A 14,260-nucleotide genomic window follows, 5' to 3' on the forward strand; every position below is an offset into this window, starting at 1 on the left:
ACAGTCCCTTCCACAGCCTCCTGGGTCCTAACATGGCCTGCTTCCACTGCCCCACTGATGCCCGCAGCGGTGGCCTCGCTCCATCCCTCTGTGTGTCAGGCCTCCCTGGCATCAGCATGGATGGCCGAGTTGCCGGCTCCCAGCTGTCTCCCATCCCCTGCTCCAGGTGAGTCTGGGGGCTGAGCCTCAGACCCCGGACTTTTCTCTTCTCCATGACCTTCTTCCACATGCATCAGTAGCTTTATGTTTTGTGAAAGGGCCATTGGGAAAGGGCATATAATGAAAGGAAATCTAATTGGATTGACTCTTGCAACAGGCTTATCTTTCAGGAGTTCTGTGCCAAGGCTCTTTGATTCTACACCTGATAACTACTTTATGAATATCATATAGAACTGGATCCTTGGGCTACGGGGATTTTAGAGGCAGCGCTGGACAGTGGACTTAAACCTAGGCCGTTTCCACATGGCTTACCTGAAGCTGTATCATGCCGCAACGTTGAGGATCGTGCCGGGGAAAACGCGAAATATCGTATTTTCTCGCATGAGTTTTGCGCAATGTTGCAAAACGATGTGGAAACGGCCCTAGTCAGCTCCTCTCAGGCCTGTCAACAACCCTTCCTTATTTCCTTCCTTCGATAAGTCAATATCAGAGCTGGTTCAGGGTTGGAAAGCTGAAAAATGTGGTCAGCCATCCCATGTGTCATTTTTTCAGGGCAGGTCCAGTTGATTCAGCTGCAACAGACTGATTAAAGGATTTCACAGAACTGACACCAAGAGTCCACCAAAGAAGATGGGTAGATTCAAATTCTCAGCTATATATACATTTAAACACATACTCCACACTTCTGTGGATGACACTGGTCTTAGATTTCAAGCAGAGGGTGAAGGCAATAGATTGCCCTATTTGAACATTTCCTGTTCAGTGTATTCCTGAGGTACACTGCTTCTGAACCTGTATTACCACTCAGTTAATAATAATTTAGTAAACAAAGTTTAGAGGGAAGTCAGCAGGGCATAGCCAGATCTCATTAGATCTTGGAAGCTAAGTAGGGTTGGTCAGAATTTGGATGGAAAACCACTAGGGAAGACTGGGTTTACTCTGTATAGGTAGGCAATGGCAAACTTCCTCTGCTTCTCACTTGACTTGAAAGCTCCTTTTGGGGGGGGGGGTGCCATAATTCGATTGACAATTAAAATTTAGCAAGTCATCATGGCCATAAGTAGAAAGATGTTGTGACGAGCACTAGAAGAATAAAAGATTCATCACCCATCCATTACCGGATGAGGTTCTCTATGAATCTGCTCCTCTGGGATTTCCAGGTATTATTTAAGCATAGTTTATAGATCTCTCCCAGTTCTTGCCACACATGACTGTACAGACATCTGTTTATAAAGTCAGGCCAGGAAATACTCCTGCTTTGTTCTCAGAAGGGGGCAGTAGTTCTCTAAAGAAAGACAATGATGGAAAGATTTAAAAAAATCTGAGGATGTTGACGTAGTTTTTCCTGCAAGGCTGATCATTTCCTCTACAGTTTGTTAGAAAAAGAATATTGTAACAGTCCCTCAAGGGTTTCACTGCCCAAGGGCTTTTGGATAATTTTCTGTTAAAATCTGTGAACCTTGCATCCTGTTTTGATATCCACTAAATATAGAGTGTTTCCTGTTGTTTCCAATATGTAGAGAGGACAGAATTGCTGAAGATACATGGAATTATTTATTTACCCCCTTAAAGTATAACCAACCCTCTTGGAAATCCATGGTTGGGAAAAAATAGCCCTGGTCATTATCAAATCTAGCAGTCAAGTCACAAAAGTGGAAACAAGGTTCAGAAAATGCATATTCAATTAAAAGTGTGTTTATGTCACCTAATTCCATGTCATCTATAAACAATGGTGATATTTCTTTTGTCTGGTGAGGTGACAGCTCTCTAGGATCTCAGATAAAGGTCTTTCAGATATGGAAAAGTCAAGAAATTGACTTCGTTGCCACAGGAGGTGGTGGCAGCTACAAGCATTGCCAGCTTCAAGAGGGGACTGGACAAATATATGGAGCAGAGGTCCATCAGTGGCTATTAGCCACAGGAGATAGATGGTATTCTCTTTGTGGGGAGGTGGTGCTCTGTTGTCTTGGTGCTGGAAGGAAGGCAGTGGGAGGGCTTCTGGTGTCCTGGCCTCACTGACAGTCCTTTAGATGGCACTGGATTTCTAGCCACTGTGTGTGACAGAATGTTGGACTGGATGGGCCACTGGCCTGATCCAACATGGCTTTGCTTATGTTCTTATGTTCTTAAATTAGATCTGCCTTGATAATGGTAGTAGTCAAGAACTCAGCAATATAACATGTAGGTCTATCCCAAGGCCAGAATAACTAAATTTCAGCCATCCCTTTTGTGTAGCTATCTACCTTTTAGAAGTAGAGATGTGCCTGTTTCTCCTATTGCTGGGCTGTTTAATGTTTACTACATTCTTAACCCAAATCTGCCTTCTGTTCACTCACTCTGTCACAATAACCATAGTAATGAACCACGTGCTAAAGAATTATAAACCATCACACCAATCATATGCAGAGTGCATGCACAAAGAGTTCTTTCTGGTCAATGACTCTTCTTGTTGCTCTTTTATACTGTGCTGTATGTAAATGCAGGGGCAGCATCCCATTTAAATCAGCCTTCCAAAACCACAGCTATACCCAGAGCACAATTCCCAAGTGCCTGATCACTCCCCGTCCGGTCCTCTGCTAAGCAGCAGTGTGGAATATGATACTTTTACTTCAACTTGTTTTCTTTGTCACCATCTTCAGAGGTACACTTTTATTAATTTATTTTCAAATACAGATGAGGGATACGATGTTGGGACTAATGTACATCAGTTTGCTTTAATTAAATCATCTTTCATTTTGCAGTGGCCCTTTCAGAAGTCCAGCTGGTGGAATCAGGTGGAGATGTCAAAAGACCTGGAGACTCCCTCCGTCTTTCCTGTCGAGGCTCTGGGTTCACCTTCAGCAGCTACTACTTTTCTTGGGTGAGACAAGCACATGGAAAAGGATTGGAATGGGTAGCCTATATAGAATCAACCTCAACTTACTATTCAGATTCTGTGAAAGGACGATTCACCATCTCCAGGGACAATGCTAACAGCCTGTTGCACTTGCAAATGAACAACCTGAAACCTGAAGACACGGCTGTGTATTACTGTGCAAGAGACACAGTGAGGGGAAATGTATCTGAAGCCAGGCAAAAACCCTCTTGGGATCCTGAAAACTCTCCAGGCTGGTTCTTCTGCAGTAAGTTGAACGGAAGAAATTATGAGAAAGGAAACTGAATTACTATACAAAATTAAATGGAGTTAACAGCCAGCTTCTCTATCCACAATATAAACGTTTGGCAGTGAACTGCTCTCTGCACTCCTAGAACATCACCTGAAACCTTATAACTATGTGAGCCCAGCAATGCTGTGTGTTATGCTTGTACAAACAGAAGACTCACAAGGACTTGGGGGACATCTCATTTCCCCTCTCCCAACTATTTCCTCTTTCTTTTCCCTGGCAGCCCCCATAGCTTCTCCCCTTTCCCTGCTTCCTTCTCTCCTTCCCACCCACATGTGTCCCATGCTTTGGCTTTCCTTCCTTCCCTCCCCCCAGCAGCCTCTACCCAGGAAAACCATGGTCCAGTTGTGTAGTGCTGCTCACCAGAACAGGTCTTGTTGCATAGCAGGGAACCTGTAAGGACTTGTGGGGGGGGGGTCACCTCATTTTCCCTATATCCATTCCCTACACTATTTCCTCTTTCCCCACTCCTGGCAACCCCATATCCTCACCTTGCCCAGTTTCTTTCTCTCCTTTCCACCCACAAACCAACTTACCTTTTATCTGACCCCCTCTCAAGCTATATTTAATATTTATTTACTTCATTTATACTCCATCTTTATCCACAGTGGAGCCCCAAAGCTGCTTTCATCTCCATTTTATCCTCACAATAATCCTCTGAGGTAGGTTAGTCTGAGAGTGTGGGACTGGCCAAAGGTCACTCAGTGAGTTTCCACGGTAGGATGAGATTTTGAGGATTGAGTTGCAGTTCTGGAAATTGGTGATATCTCTCCTGAAAACCAGGCTGCAAAGCAGTCCTTATCCAGCTTCTCAAAACTGGCCAGTAAAAGCACAAATAATAATAATAGTAGTAAAAATAAACAGGAGTAATTTGTCACAGCCCTAACCTGGATAGCTCAGATGAGCCTGATCTTGTCAGATCTCAGAAGCTAAGCAGGGTCAGCCTTGGTTAGTAATTGGATGGGAGACCTCCAATGAAGACCAGGGTTGCAGAGGCAGGCAATGGCAAACCACCTCTGTTAGTGTCTTGCCATGAAAACCCCGCCAGGGGTCACCATAAATCCACTCTGACTTGAGGGCACTCTCCACCACCAATTTGTCACAAGGAGGGAGGGTGAAAGGGCTTTGAATTCCTAGCAGAATTTTCAAGAAAAGAAATCATGCAAAGTTTATTGATAGTCAACACCTGTCATTCTTTTTCCCGGCTCCAGCCTGCTATGGGTCGCTCCAGAGGATTTTTCCTTCAGTTCACAAGAGCAGATCAATACGAGTCTTTCCTTCTCTCTTCCATAGGGCTTACAGTACCACTCTTGATACCTCTACTCTGTTCAAGTCATAGTTTGAATTCACCATTTATAATTCATATTATTTTTTTCAAAGATACATTCAATTTGTTTTGAACATGTAAGTAGAATAGCTTGGGCTGACGTAAATGGCACATTATTCTGGCTCCTAGAAAAGCTTGCCATATTAATTCCATAGATACCATGGAAGGAATATATATCATGGGACAATTTCTTTCTTTCTCCTTATTAGCTGCTCCCTCTTGTTTAGCTCAGGCCTCAGTACAATAATGTAGCATTTAGGGGAAAAAACACAAGCAAGCAACGCTGCACTGGAGGCCAAGATAGAGAAGATCTCTACAGCTACCGTGCATTTCCCATTTGTGCTCTGATAGCTTGGAACAAAAGACACCCAAACACTGCAAAAGATCAGCATACTGAAGGTGATAAACTTGGCTTCATTGAAACTGTCCGGCAATTTCCTGGCAAAGAAAGCCACAGTCAAGCTGATGAGGGACAGAAGGCCCATGTAGCCCAGGACAATGTAAAACATGGTAACAGAACCCTCATTACATTCTACTATGATCTCTTCAGCCATTGACTTTGTGTCTATATCTGGGAATGGGGGAGTGATTCCTAGCCACACTGCACAGATACACATTTGGACAATGGAGCAGGAAAGAACAATGCAGTTGGTCAGTCTTTTCCCTACCCATTTTCTCATTTTAGACCCAGGTTTCGTGGCTATGAAAGCTACAACCACCGTGATGGTTTTGGCCAAGATGCAAGAAACAGCCACTGTGAAGATAATGCCAAAAGCTGATTGTTGGAAGAAGCAGGTCACCTCTTTAGGTCTTCCAAGAAAGAGCAAGGGACAGAGGAAGCAAAGCAGAAGAGAGGTGAGGAGACTGTAAGTGATATTCCGGTTGTTGGCTTTGACGATGGGGGTATCTCTGTGCTTAATAAAAGTCCCAAGCACTGAGACTGTGATCAGGGCAAAAGAAACAGCAACAGAAGCTAAACTGATCCCTAAAGGTTCTTCAAAAGACAGAAAGCTCATCTCTTTGGGAATGCATTGATCCTGAACCTTGCTTGGATAGTGATCTTCTGGGCATTTGATGCAGTCATCCAAGTCTGAAAAGAAAAAATGAGCTCATCATTCCTACCCAAATTAGGGTCAGTTCATATAATCATGCCCTGACCTGGATAGCCCAGGTGAGCCTGATCTCGTCAGATGTCAGAAGCTAAGCAGGGTCAGGCTTGGTTAGTAATTGGATGGGAGACTTCCAACGAAGACAAGGGTTGCAGAGGCAGGCAATGGCAAACCACCTCTGTTAGTTCCTTGCCATAAAACCTCCACCAGGGATAGCCATAAGTCAGCTATGACTTGAAGGCACTTTCCTCCTCCACCACCACCACATGAGCATATTGAATGATAGTGAAATTTGACACACTTTCTTTATGCTCCTTTATGTGATCACTATTGTACCTGATTTAGTGTACATTCACATATGAATGTGCATCATTTGATTACACACATAGCCCAGAGCCAGTTTGGTGAAGTGGTTAAGAGCACAGGACTCTAATCTGGAGAACCGGGTTTGATTCCCCACTCCTCCACTTGAAGCCAACTGGGTGACCTTGGGTCAGTCACAGCTTCTAGCTCTCTCAGTCCCACCAACCTCACAAAATGTTTTGTTGTGGGGATAATAATAACATACTTTGTAAACTGCTCTGAGTGGGTGTTAAGTCATCCTGAAGGGTGGTATATAAATCAAATATTGTTGTTGCTGTTGTTTTTATTTAGATACATTTTCTTCATTCCTCTTTACATCTCCCTGAAATCCTTTCCTTTTCTTCTTTTTAGGAATTTGGAATCAGTTTCTAAATAGCTTCTTTTTTAGTCAAAAAGAAATTTGAGGAGAGAAGAGGCAGGATGGGAGGTTCTGCAAAATTTCAGAATTTCACTCTTTTGATCCTCAGAGTCAAGCAATATCTTCCCAAGCCTTCTTGTCTTCCTACTAGAGAATCACTGTGGCATGTTTAACATACAACAACTGCTGTGGTTGAAGTCACATATGGGCACCTTGATTTCTCTTCAAAGAGGAATGGAAGAGAAATCCTGCTCTTAAAAGAGAAAAGAAAGAGAAGAGGAATCAATTGCTCTATCTAAAAGAGTGAATTTTGGGGAAAAAATCCCCACTGCGTAACAACTCTAGTCCAGAGTTGAATGGTTGAACTGATGGCATTGAAAAATACTAGGATTTTGGACTCTGTGCAGAAATTCCCCTAACCGTATTATCTCTATGGTGAAAAGTGTGGTGCACTATCTGGGTAATCCTAAACGGAGTTACACCTTCTATGTCCATTGAAGTCAAAGGGCTCTAAAATATGTTACTCTGTTTAGGATTGTGCCATGTATCACTTACCCTTTTGGCTCGAAATTTTCCCTTCTGGGCACAGCATGCAATCATAACAGCAAAATTTCTTTCCTTCTTTCTTTTTCTTCTGATAACCAGGAACACATGGGTCATTGCACAGTGAAAGGGGTACACTCTATTTAAAAAAAATGGACAAAGCTTAGGACAGAATAAATTAGACATTATTTTAGTGTTTATCTGAATCATTAAAAAATTGGCACTAGAAATAATATCAGCCATTGTGTTTGTTATAATCTGCTAGTGTTATCCCAATCATGTTAGATATAGGGTTGGAAACAACTAGCTTGTGGGAAAGGTAGGATGGCATCCCCTTTGATATCCTGAAGTCATTCTGGGGATCTTCAACCTGTGCGGACAAAAGCCAGGTGGGAGAGATCTGTAGTAAGGAATGGAATTAGATGAGATTGGGCAAACAAAATGGCTGGATCCAACCCACGACAGAGTCCTGTTGTGTAGAAAAGGAAACTGCCTACTACAATATTGCTGATACGCCTATGGAACTGAGTAACCCCTGTGAACACAACAGAATTCATAGTCAGCCAATACAGAGTAGTGATTATAAGTGTTGGATTAGGATTAGACATGGGCACGATCCGAAAATAAATCCCGATTAAGCTGATCATGGATCTGGGCTGCCGCCGAACACAGGTTCCCAATTCTAACCGATCAAGTCTAGTTTCTGGTCCGAAATCGGGAATCGGGAAGGCCAGCACCCAGAGCAACCATAGTCAAGCTGTTGCACGCACATGCGTGCACGCTCCTGAGTCACTCCTGCCCACGCAGCAAGCTGGCTGCCCCGGTGCGCTGCGGAGCTGGCAGCAGCGCGAGTGGCTCGGACGCTGCCCGCGCCATTCACCTGCCCCGCAAGACAAGGGGCGGCCAGCTTGTCCACGTACCCCTTGTCCTGGGGAAAGGCGAACGGCGCGGGTGGCCTCCCGGCCTCCGAGCCTCCCGCGCTGCCTTTTGTCTTTCCCCAGGACAAGGGGCGGCTGGCTTGTCCACATGCCCCTTGTCCTGGGGAAAGGCGAACGGCGTGGGCGGCCTCCCAGCTTCCCGCGCTGCCTTTTGCCTTTCCTTTGTGCCCACCCCCTTCCCCCACCCTCCCCTGGGTTGCTGCTCTGTGTTTGGAAGGAAGCCTGCTAATCAAGGAAAGCTGGGCTTCCATTCGTGTTTCGAGGGCGACAGAAGGAAGGAAAACACAGCTCATTTCCCTGACTCCGTTGCCCCGGGAATTAATTACTTGCTCTAGAGTGTCTGCAATTCCGAGCAGAAACTGAGGGCCAAGCTACAAGTGACAAATGACACTTGAACGGCAAGTGGATTGAGTGGAGGGCAAGTGAACAGGGAGAAATACACTTGCCATTCAAGTGTCATTCGTCACTTGTAGCTTGGCCCTCACCCATCCGATCAAGTCCCGAACTAGCAAACTCCCGACTGCTGGATCGGTTGCCATGGACAGAACCGATTAGCTGAGTCACGATGGTGAAAATGCCAAAATGGGGGGGGGGGGGGGTTGAAATCATAATTCAAATCGGGCCCATCTCTCATTAGGATCCAGGTGACAGTCCCCATTCTGACATGGAAATATGCTTGCTGATTTTGGGCTAGTCGCATACTTTCAGTCGAACTTCCTTTATAGGATTCTCTAATATGGAAAGGGGGAAAATGTTCTAATCCATTTCATAGTGTACAGTGAGGAGAAAAGTGAGGTGTCGGTAATAACCTTGTGCTTACATACTGATCTTCTGGACTGAAGGCCAAGCTACAAGTGACGAATGACACTTGAATGACAAGTGGATTGAGTGGAGCGCAAGTGAACAGGGAGAAATACACTTCCATTCAAGTGTCATTCGTCACTTGTAGCTTGGCCCTCAGTGACACACTCAGAGAGTGTTTTAGAAAGCCAATGCTATTACTATCCCCACAAACAGACACCCTGTGAGGTATGTGGGGCTGAGAGAGCTCTGAGAGTGCTGTGATTGATCCAGGGTCTCCCAGATGACTTCCAGTAGAGGAGAAAGGAATCAAAACCAATTCTCGAGATCAGAGTTCTGCCACTCTTAACCACTACACCAAACTATGAATGCTAGGCACTGACTGGCAGCTGGAACTCAGCAGGAGCTTGGGGGTAGGACTGGGAGCTACTATCATGTTGAAGGCATGACACCATTTTTTAGGGTGAACCTGGAAGTACTGCCATGCCACTATAAGATTCTATAGTGTTTCTGTTGAATCCTGGACAGATCTGCTGAATCCTCGAGTGGCATGATGTCACTTCTGCGTTTGTCCCAGAAATGACATCATGCCAACAACATGACAGTGATTTTTGCACTTTTTCTACCCACCCCCACCTCCACTGGCCTATTGAGCAGCAACAGTAGTTGACTGTACTGGGGAGAATCTCCTGCTATAGCTGAAGATGAGCAACTCTGGGTTCAAATGAAGTCAATAAATAAATAAATACCTGATTAAAACTTGTTTGCCACTCAATTATATCCTCGTGAATAATGAATTCTTCTCCTCCGAGGGCATTGCGGTTCACCTGTCCAACTTTCACTCTGTGGAAAGACCTGTTTGGGAAAGTGACCAGGTTTGTAATGTCAAATCCAGCCCCTATTTCCATCTTCTCATTAAAGGACACAGTTTCTCCGGCTGAGTTGTTAAACGAAATGCCTTGAAGAAACAAGTGGAGCTGGATGGAAGAGAAATGAAGGTATTATAACTAATCGGAATCTTCATACCATGATTTATTTATTTTTTTAAAAAATCATGCAGATAAACTTCTCTGTTCTTGCATCCACATAAACTTGACTGAACATATCTGTGACAGAAGACATAAAATGTACTGTTGACCCATATTTATATTTCAGATAGATTAGTGTACAGATCTGGTGGCTGAGTATGTGCAGTTTTCTTTTTGTCTGATCTCCTGCCACACACTCCCAACATCTCTTGATCCAACTATTATCAGTTCTATGAAAACCTTAGAAACATAGTAGCATCTGGTGTTCAGGTCTACAATGCATTTTTATGTGACTGAAAATACCAGAAGCAAACAGGAGAGGAATTGTGACCTAATGGCAGAAAACATCCCTTTCATAAAATGGATTCCAGAGGTTGCTGGCAAAAAGTGCTATTAAGTCATGGCCAACTTATGGTGATCTTGTAAGAATTTCAAGACAAGAAATGTTCAGAAGTGGTTTGCCATTGCCTGCCTCTGCCTAGCAATCCTGGACTTCCTTGGCTGTCTATCATCCAATTACGAGTGAAGGCTGACCTTGCTTATCTTCTGAGAGCTGATGGTTTTTAGATTTTCTGGATCACCACAGCTATAAACCTCTCTTTGAGGTGACCTGACATGAAATACGTCACTTCTGAGAACATCAACACTCATACGAGTCCATATGAACAAGGCATAGTATAGCGCTAGACAAACTTCATATACACATACCTGTAAATATATTTCTGAGGAAAAGAAACAGAAGTTATGAGTGTGTAGATGAAATGGAATTTGCTGATTTGACTTAATGAAGTCTAGGGTTTATGACATGAGGATCCACAAAATGTTAAAACCAAGCTACAAGTGACTTTTTTCACATGAAGAACACTTGATCGTTTTTGCAAGTTTTTCTGGGAACTGAAGTCCAAGTGTCCTCCCCCCCACTGTTAGAATCACTGCCTGAAGAGCTAGAGAAAGCCAGCAGCAACAGCAGCTTTTGCAAATCGTTCCTCCAGTCACAAGCCTGCTCTCAACAATCTCTGGGGGCAGGCAGCTGCAACTTTCTCCCTGGGCATCTTGCTCCCGGGGAGCTGCTCTGGAGAAAGCCGACATGTCAGTGAAGCCGAGCAGGACACCCAGGGAGAAAGTTGCAGCTGCCCACCCCCAAAGATCGTTAAGAGCAGGCTTGTGACTGGAGGAACGATATGCAAAAGCTGCTGCTACCACCGGCTCTCTCTAGCTCTTCAGGCAGTCATTCTAACAGTGAGGGGAAGGACACTTGGACTTCAGTTCCCAGAAAAACTTGCAAAAATGATCAAGTGTTCTTCATGTGAAAAAAGTCACTTGTAGCTTGGCTCTTAGTGGATAATTCATACACTGAGGGCCAAGCTACAAGTGACAAATGACACTTGAACAGCAAGTGTATTTCTCCCTGTTCACTTGCCCTCCACTCAATCCACTTGCCGTTCAAGTGTCATTTGTCACTTGTAGCTTGGCCCTGAGCCCCTTTCCCCAATAGCTCTGGTCAGTAGCTGAGAGAGGGGTAGTGAATATAAAGAATTGGCCGCTTGTTTGGTGAAGTCCGTGGGAAAAGGAGGGACAGGAGTGTGTGTGGATATGCGTCTTGGCTTGATAATAAGGGACTTGACAGGTGGTGAATGGCGATTGTCCTGAAATACCCATAAAGCTCCAAACCTGAGTAGGGAAGTTTTAAGATGGGTGGCATTAGGTAAGGAGTAATAATGAGATTTGTTACTTGTCTCATGGCAATAAAGACATGACATTGCGGGAATGTTACCTGCCAAGGCTGGACTTCTTGAAGGTCAACCTTTTTTTTACCCGCTACTGCCCTGTGTTTGGCTCGAGATGTGTAAATGGCATGCAGAGCATGTCCGATGGCATAGACAGCATTATAGATACCATAGCTGTGTCCAAGCATGTGCATTTCAAAAATAGGCGCAGGGAGACTCTCTAACCTCTCCTGCCCAGAACATACTTTATAGGCATTCTTTTTCTTGCTGTAATTTAGAAATGAGCAGAAAAATGCTTGCTCCCAGAATTCTTTGCAAAAACCATCTCCTTTAGTCCAATCAGGTTTTATGTCATGAAGAAATGTCTGGAACCCTGGAATCTCCTTTGAGTGAATTGTGAAGGAAATTGCACCATGGAGGAATTGGTAATCCCATCCCCACTGAAGGCCTGTCAACACAAAATCTATTTGTGCAGTTGTAATCCACACTTTTCTTAATGCTGCGTTTTCTTTATATTCAAAATCTGCTAGAGCTACCTGGGTGATCAATGATATAGCAGTCATAGATTCTCCATAGATGACAAATGCCCTAGCTTTGCTATGGGCTAAAGGTTGGAATACATTTGAAATTAAATCCATAACTTCTTCCCACCTATTCCAATAGCTTTGTTTTTTTATTCTTTTGGTGACGGCCAAACAAATACCATTTTGGGAAAGCAACGGTTCCAACACCTCCAAGAAATGTTCTCCACTGTCACCATTCACAACAAAAAGCCCAACCCACGTCCATCCAAAATGCTTGAGCAACCGAACAATCCCAATATACTGTTGGGTTTCATTTGGGACCATGGAGTAAAAGGGAGGGTACTGGGTTATACCATTCTTCTCTTGGGCAAATGACCCATATGTGAGCTAAAAGGAAATGTGCACATATATTAGAGGTTGCTTGGGAGGTACTAGGGTGTGTTTGTCCCTGTTGAAGCAAAGAAGAATTTGAAAGATGAGCAAGAGTTAAACTCAAAGGTGCTCTGGCTAAGTGTTCTCAGGTTGTAGAAATATGATAGAATTTCAGGGAAATGGTCATCCTGCGGAAGCAATTTGCGAAAAGCATCTTTCAACACCCAAACTCTTTGCGTTTGGTGCAACTTCCCATTTGAGCTGGCTCTTTCACACAAGAGTTAAGATATTACTTTTTGGTCCATCATACCTCTCCCTCCCTTTGATACATTGGATAACTCTAAGAAGTAAATCATTCATTCCGCCATCCATGGATCCTACCTGTGGAATTTTGAAGAGCCCTAGAATATTTGCCATTTGGAAGGAGATATCAAAGCCAAGTCCCCCAACGACAGCCATTAGATTTTTCTGAGTGTTACATTCAAAACTGGGAAAATATCTGTGCAATTTATAGAGCAGGTCCAGTGTGCAATAGGAAGCCATCCTTTCTCTGTAGTAGCTGTCACAAATGTGGAACCCAAGAGTGACGTTGGGCAAGATTTTGGGATTCTCATTGATCTCATGTACAGCAAATGCCAAGGCCAGGAGATGTTGATAGAACTTTGTCACCATACTTGTAAAGGAGTTAAATGCTGTTTTAGAGAAGAATTCTACAATGCACCAAGTTATCTGAACACAATTCTGGTCCAAACTATTTCTGAGTTATGTGCTTCAGTAGAAAACATATATCCATTTTATTAATGATGAATTAATAAGATTCCCCCCTTATCCCACACCGGCTCAAAGTGCCAAGGGGGTGGCAATGTATGACTTACCATTCGTGGCTGTTGTACGGCTAAGTGTGTTGGGTTGGGGAAAGCAACGGTGAACTACCCTGTAAAAACTTCACTGCTAGACTCTGCAGATCTCTCTTGACGCGCTACAGGACAGAAAGGCCTGGCAGGGGACGATCTATGGAGTAGCCGAGGGTTGGTCGTGACTATGCGGCTTGGATCGGATCAGGAATAAGATTCTCCCACTTCTGCCCAAAGAATTCCTACATCAGTACACTATCATTTCAGGTATAATGCTGGAGTTGACACCTCTAGTTGTGGTATTCATAATGTGTGATAGTCACTTTATTTTAGGTCTTACAAGGTTTCCACTCTGACAGTTGTATTTAGCTAAGATAACCTTTTTCATGAATTCTTGAGACAAAGCACTGAAACTTCCAGGAAGCCAAACTACTTCTCCCACAAGACCTAACCTTGCTTGTTGGAATTGTTAACCTTCCCATGTTGATGTCAAGACATCACCAGAATGCTGTGAAAAGATTCATGAACATTTTAGCTTAAATGCAGGCATAAAGACAGCCTAACAAGGATTTCCTGAAAGAGACGGCTGTTTCTTAAACCATGCTAATTCCTTAAAACCTGCCATTTTTATAATAAAAAAACCACACTGCTTCAAGCACATATTCTTTTCTGTTAGGAGAATGATCTCATAAGGATTCTTCTCCTTTTATGGGGGATACAGGCTGGCTAGCACAGGTAGCTGGCTGGCTAACCCATTTTGGCAACTGCCTTAATTCCAGCCTAGCCAGACTTCCAAGGGACGAATGACACTTGAACGGCAAGTGGATTGAGTGGAGCGCAAGTGAACAGGGAGGAATACACTTGCTGTTCAAGTGTCATTCGTCATGTGTAGCTTGGCCCTGTGACAATGTTTTACCGTATTTTTTTGTGGAAAACCAGTGTCCCTCTTTTGCTTCTGCTTTTATTTTTGACCATGCCCTGCTATTCCGAGGT

General features: G+C 43.9%; 1 protein-coding gene and 1 gene segment (V, D, J or C); one reads left to right on the forward strand and one right to left on the reverse strand.

Annotated features, from left to right (window-relative positions):
* Positions 1-2,697: 2,697 nt before the first annotated feature.
* Positions 2,698-3,319, forward strand: LOC129339915 (Ig heavy chain V region 914-like). The segment is given in 2 exon segments: positions 2,698-2,800; positions 2,901-3,319. Coding segments are annotated over 2 exon segments (465 nt in total).
* A 1,507-nt stretch (positions 3,320-4,826) lies between these two features.
* LOC129339916 (vomeronasal type-2 receptor 26-like) lies at positions 4,827-12,365 on the reverse strand. The gene is made up of 4 exons (XM_054994484.1): positions 11,565-12,365; positions 9,512-9,739; positions 7,036-7,162; positions 4,827-5,740 (listed from the first exon to the last, which is right to left on the reverse strand). The coding sequence occupies exons 1-4, from the start codon at positions 12,363-12,365 to the stop codon at positions 4,827-4,829; spliced, it is 2,070 nt and encodes a 689-aa protein (XP_054850459.1).
* Positions 12,366-14,260: the final 1,895 nt, after the last annotated feature.

This window comes from Eublepharis macularius, chromosome 12 (assembly GCF_028583425.1).
Source record: "Eublepharis macularius isolate TG4126 chromosome 12, MPM_Emac_v1.0, whole genome shotgun sequence".
NCBI lineage: Eukaryota > Metazoa > Chordata > Lepidosauria > Squamata > Eublepharidae > Eublepharis > Eublepharis macularius.

What these genes read in the sequence shown, in the direction of transcription:
- LOC129339916 (XM_054994484.1), bottom strand. Translation starts at nt 12,365, where the DNA reads ATGGTCCCAAATGAAACCCAACAGTATATTGGGATTGTTCGGTTGCTC. An exon ending in GGCAAACAAGTTTTAATCAG is followed by an intron (nt 7,163 to 9,511) that starts GTATTTATTTAT and finishes TTTTTTAAATAG; the next exon opens with AGTGTACCCCTTTCACTGTG. An exon ending in GAAAATTTCGAGCCAAAAGG is followed by an intron (nt 5,741 to 7,035) that starts GTAAGTGATACA and finishes TTTTCTTTTCAG; the next exon opens with ACTTGGATGACTGCATCAAA.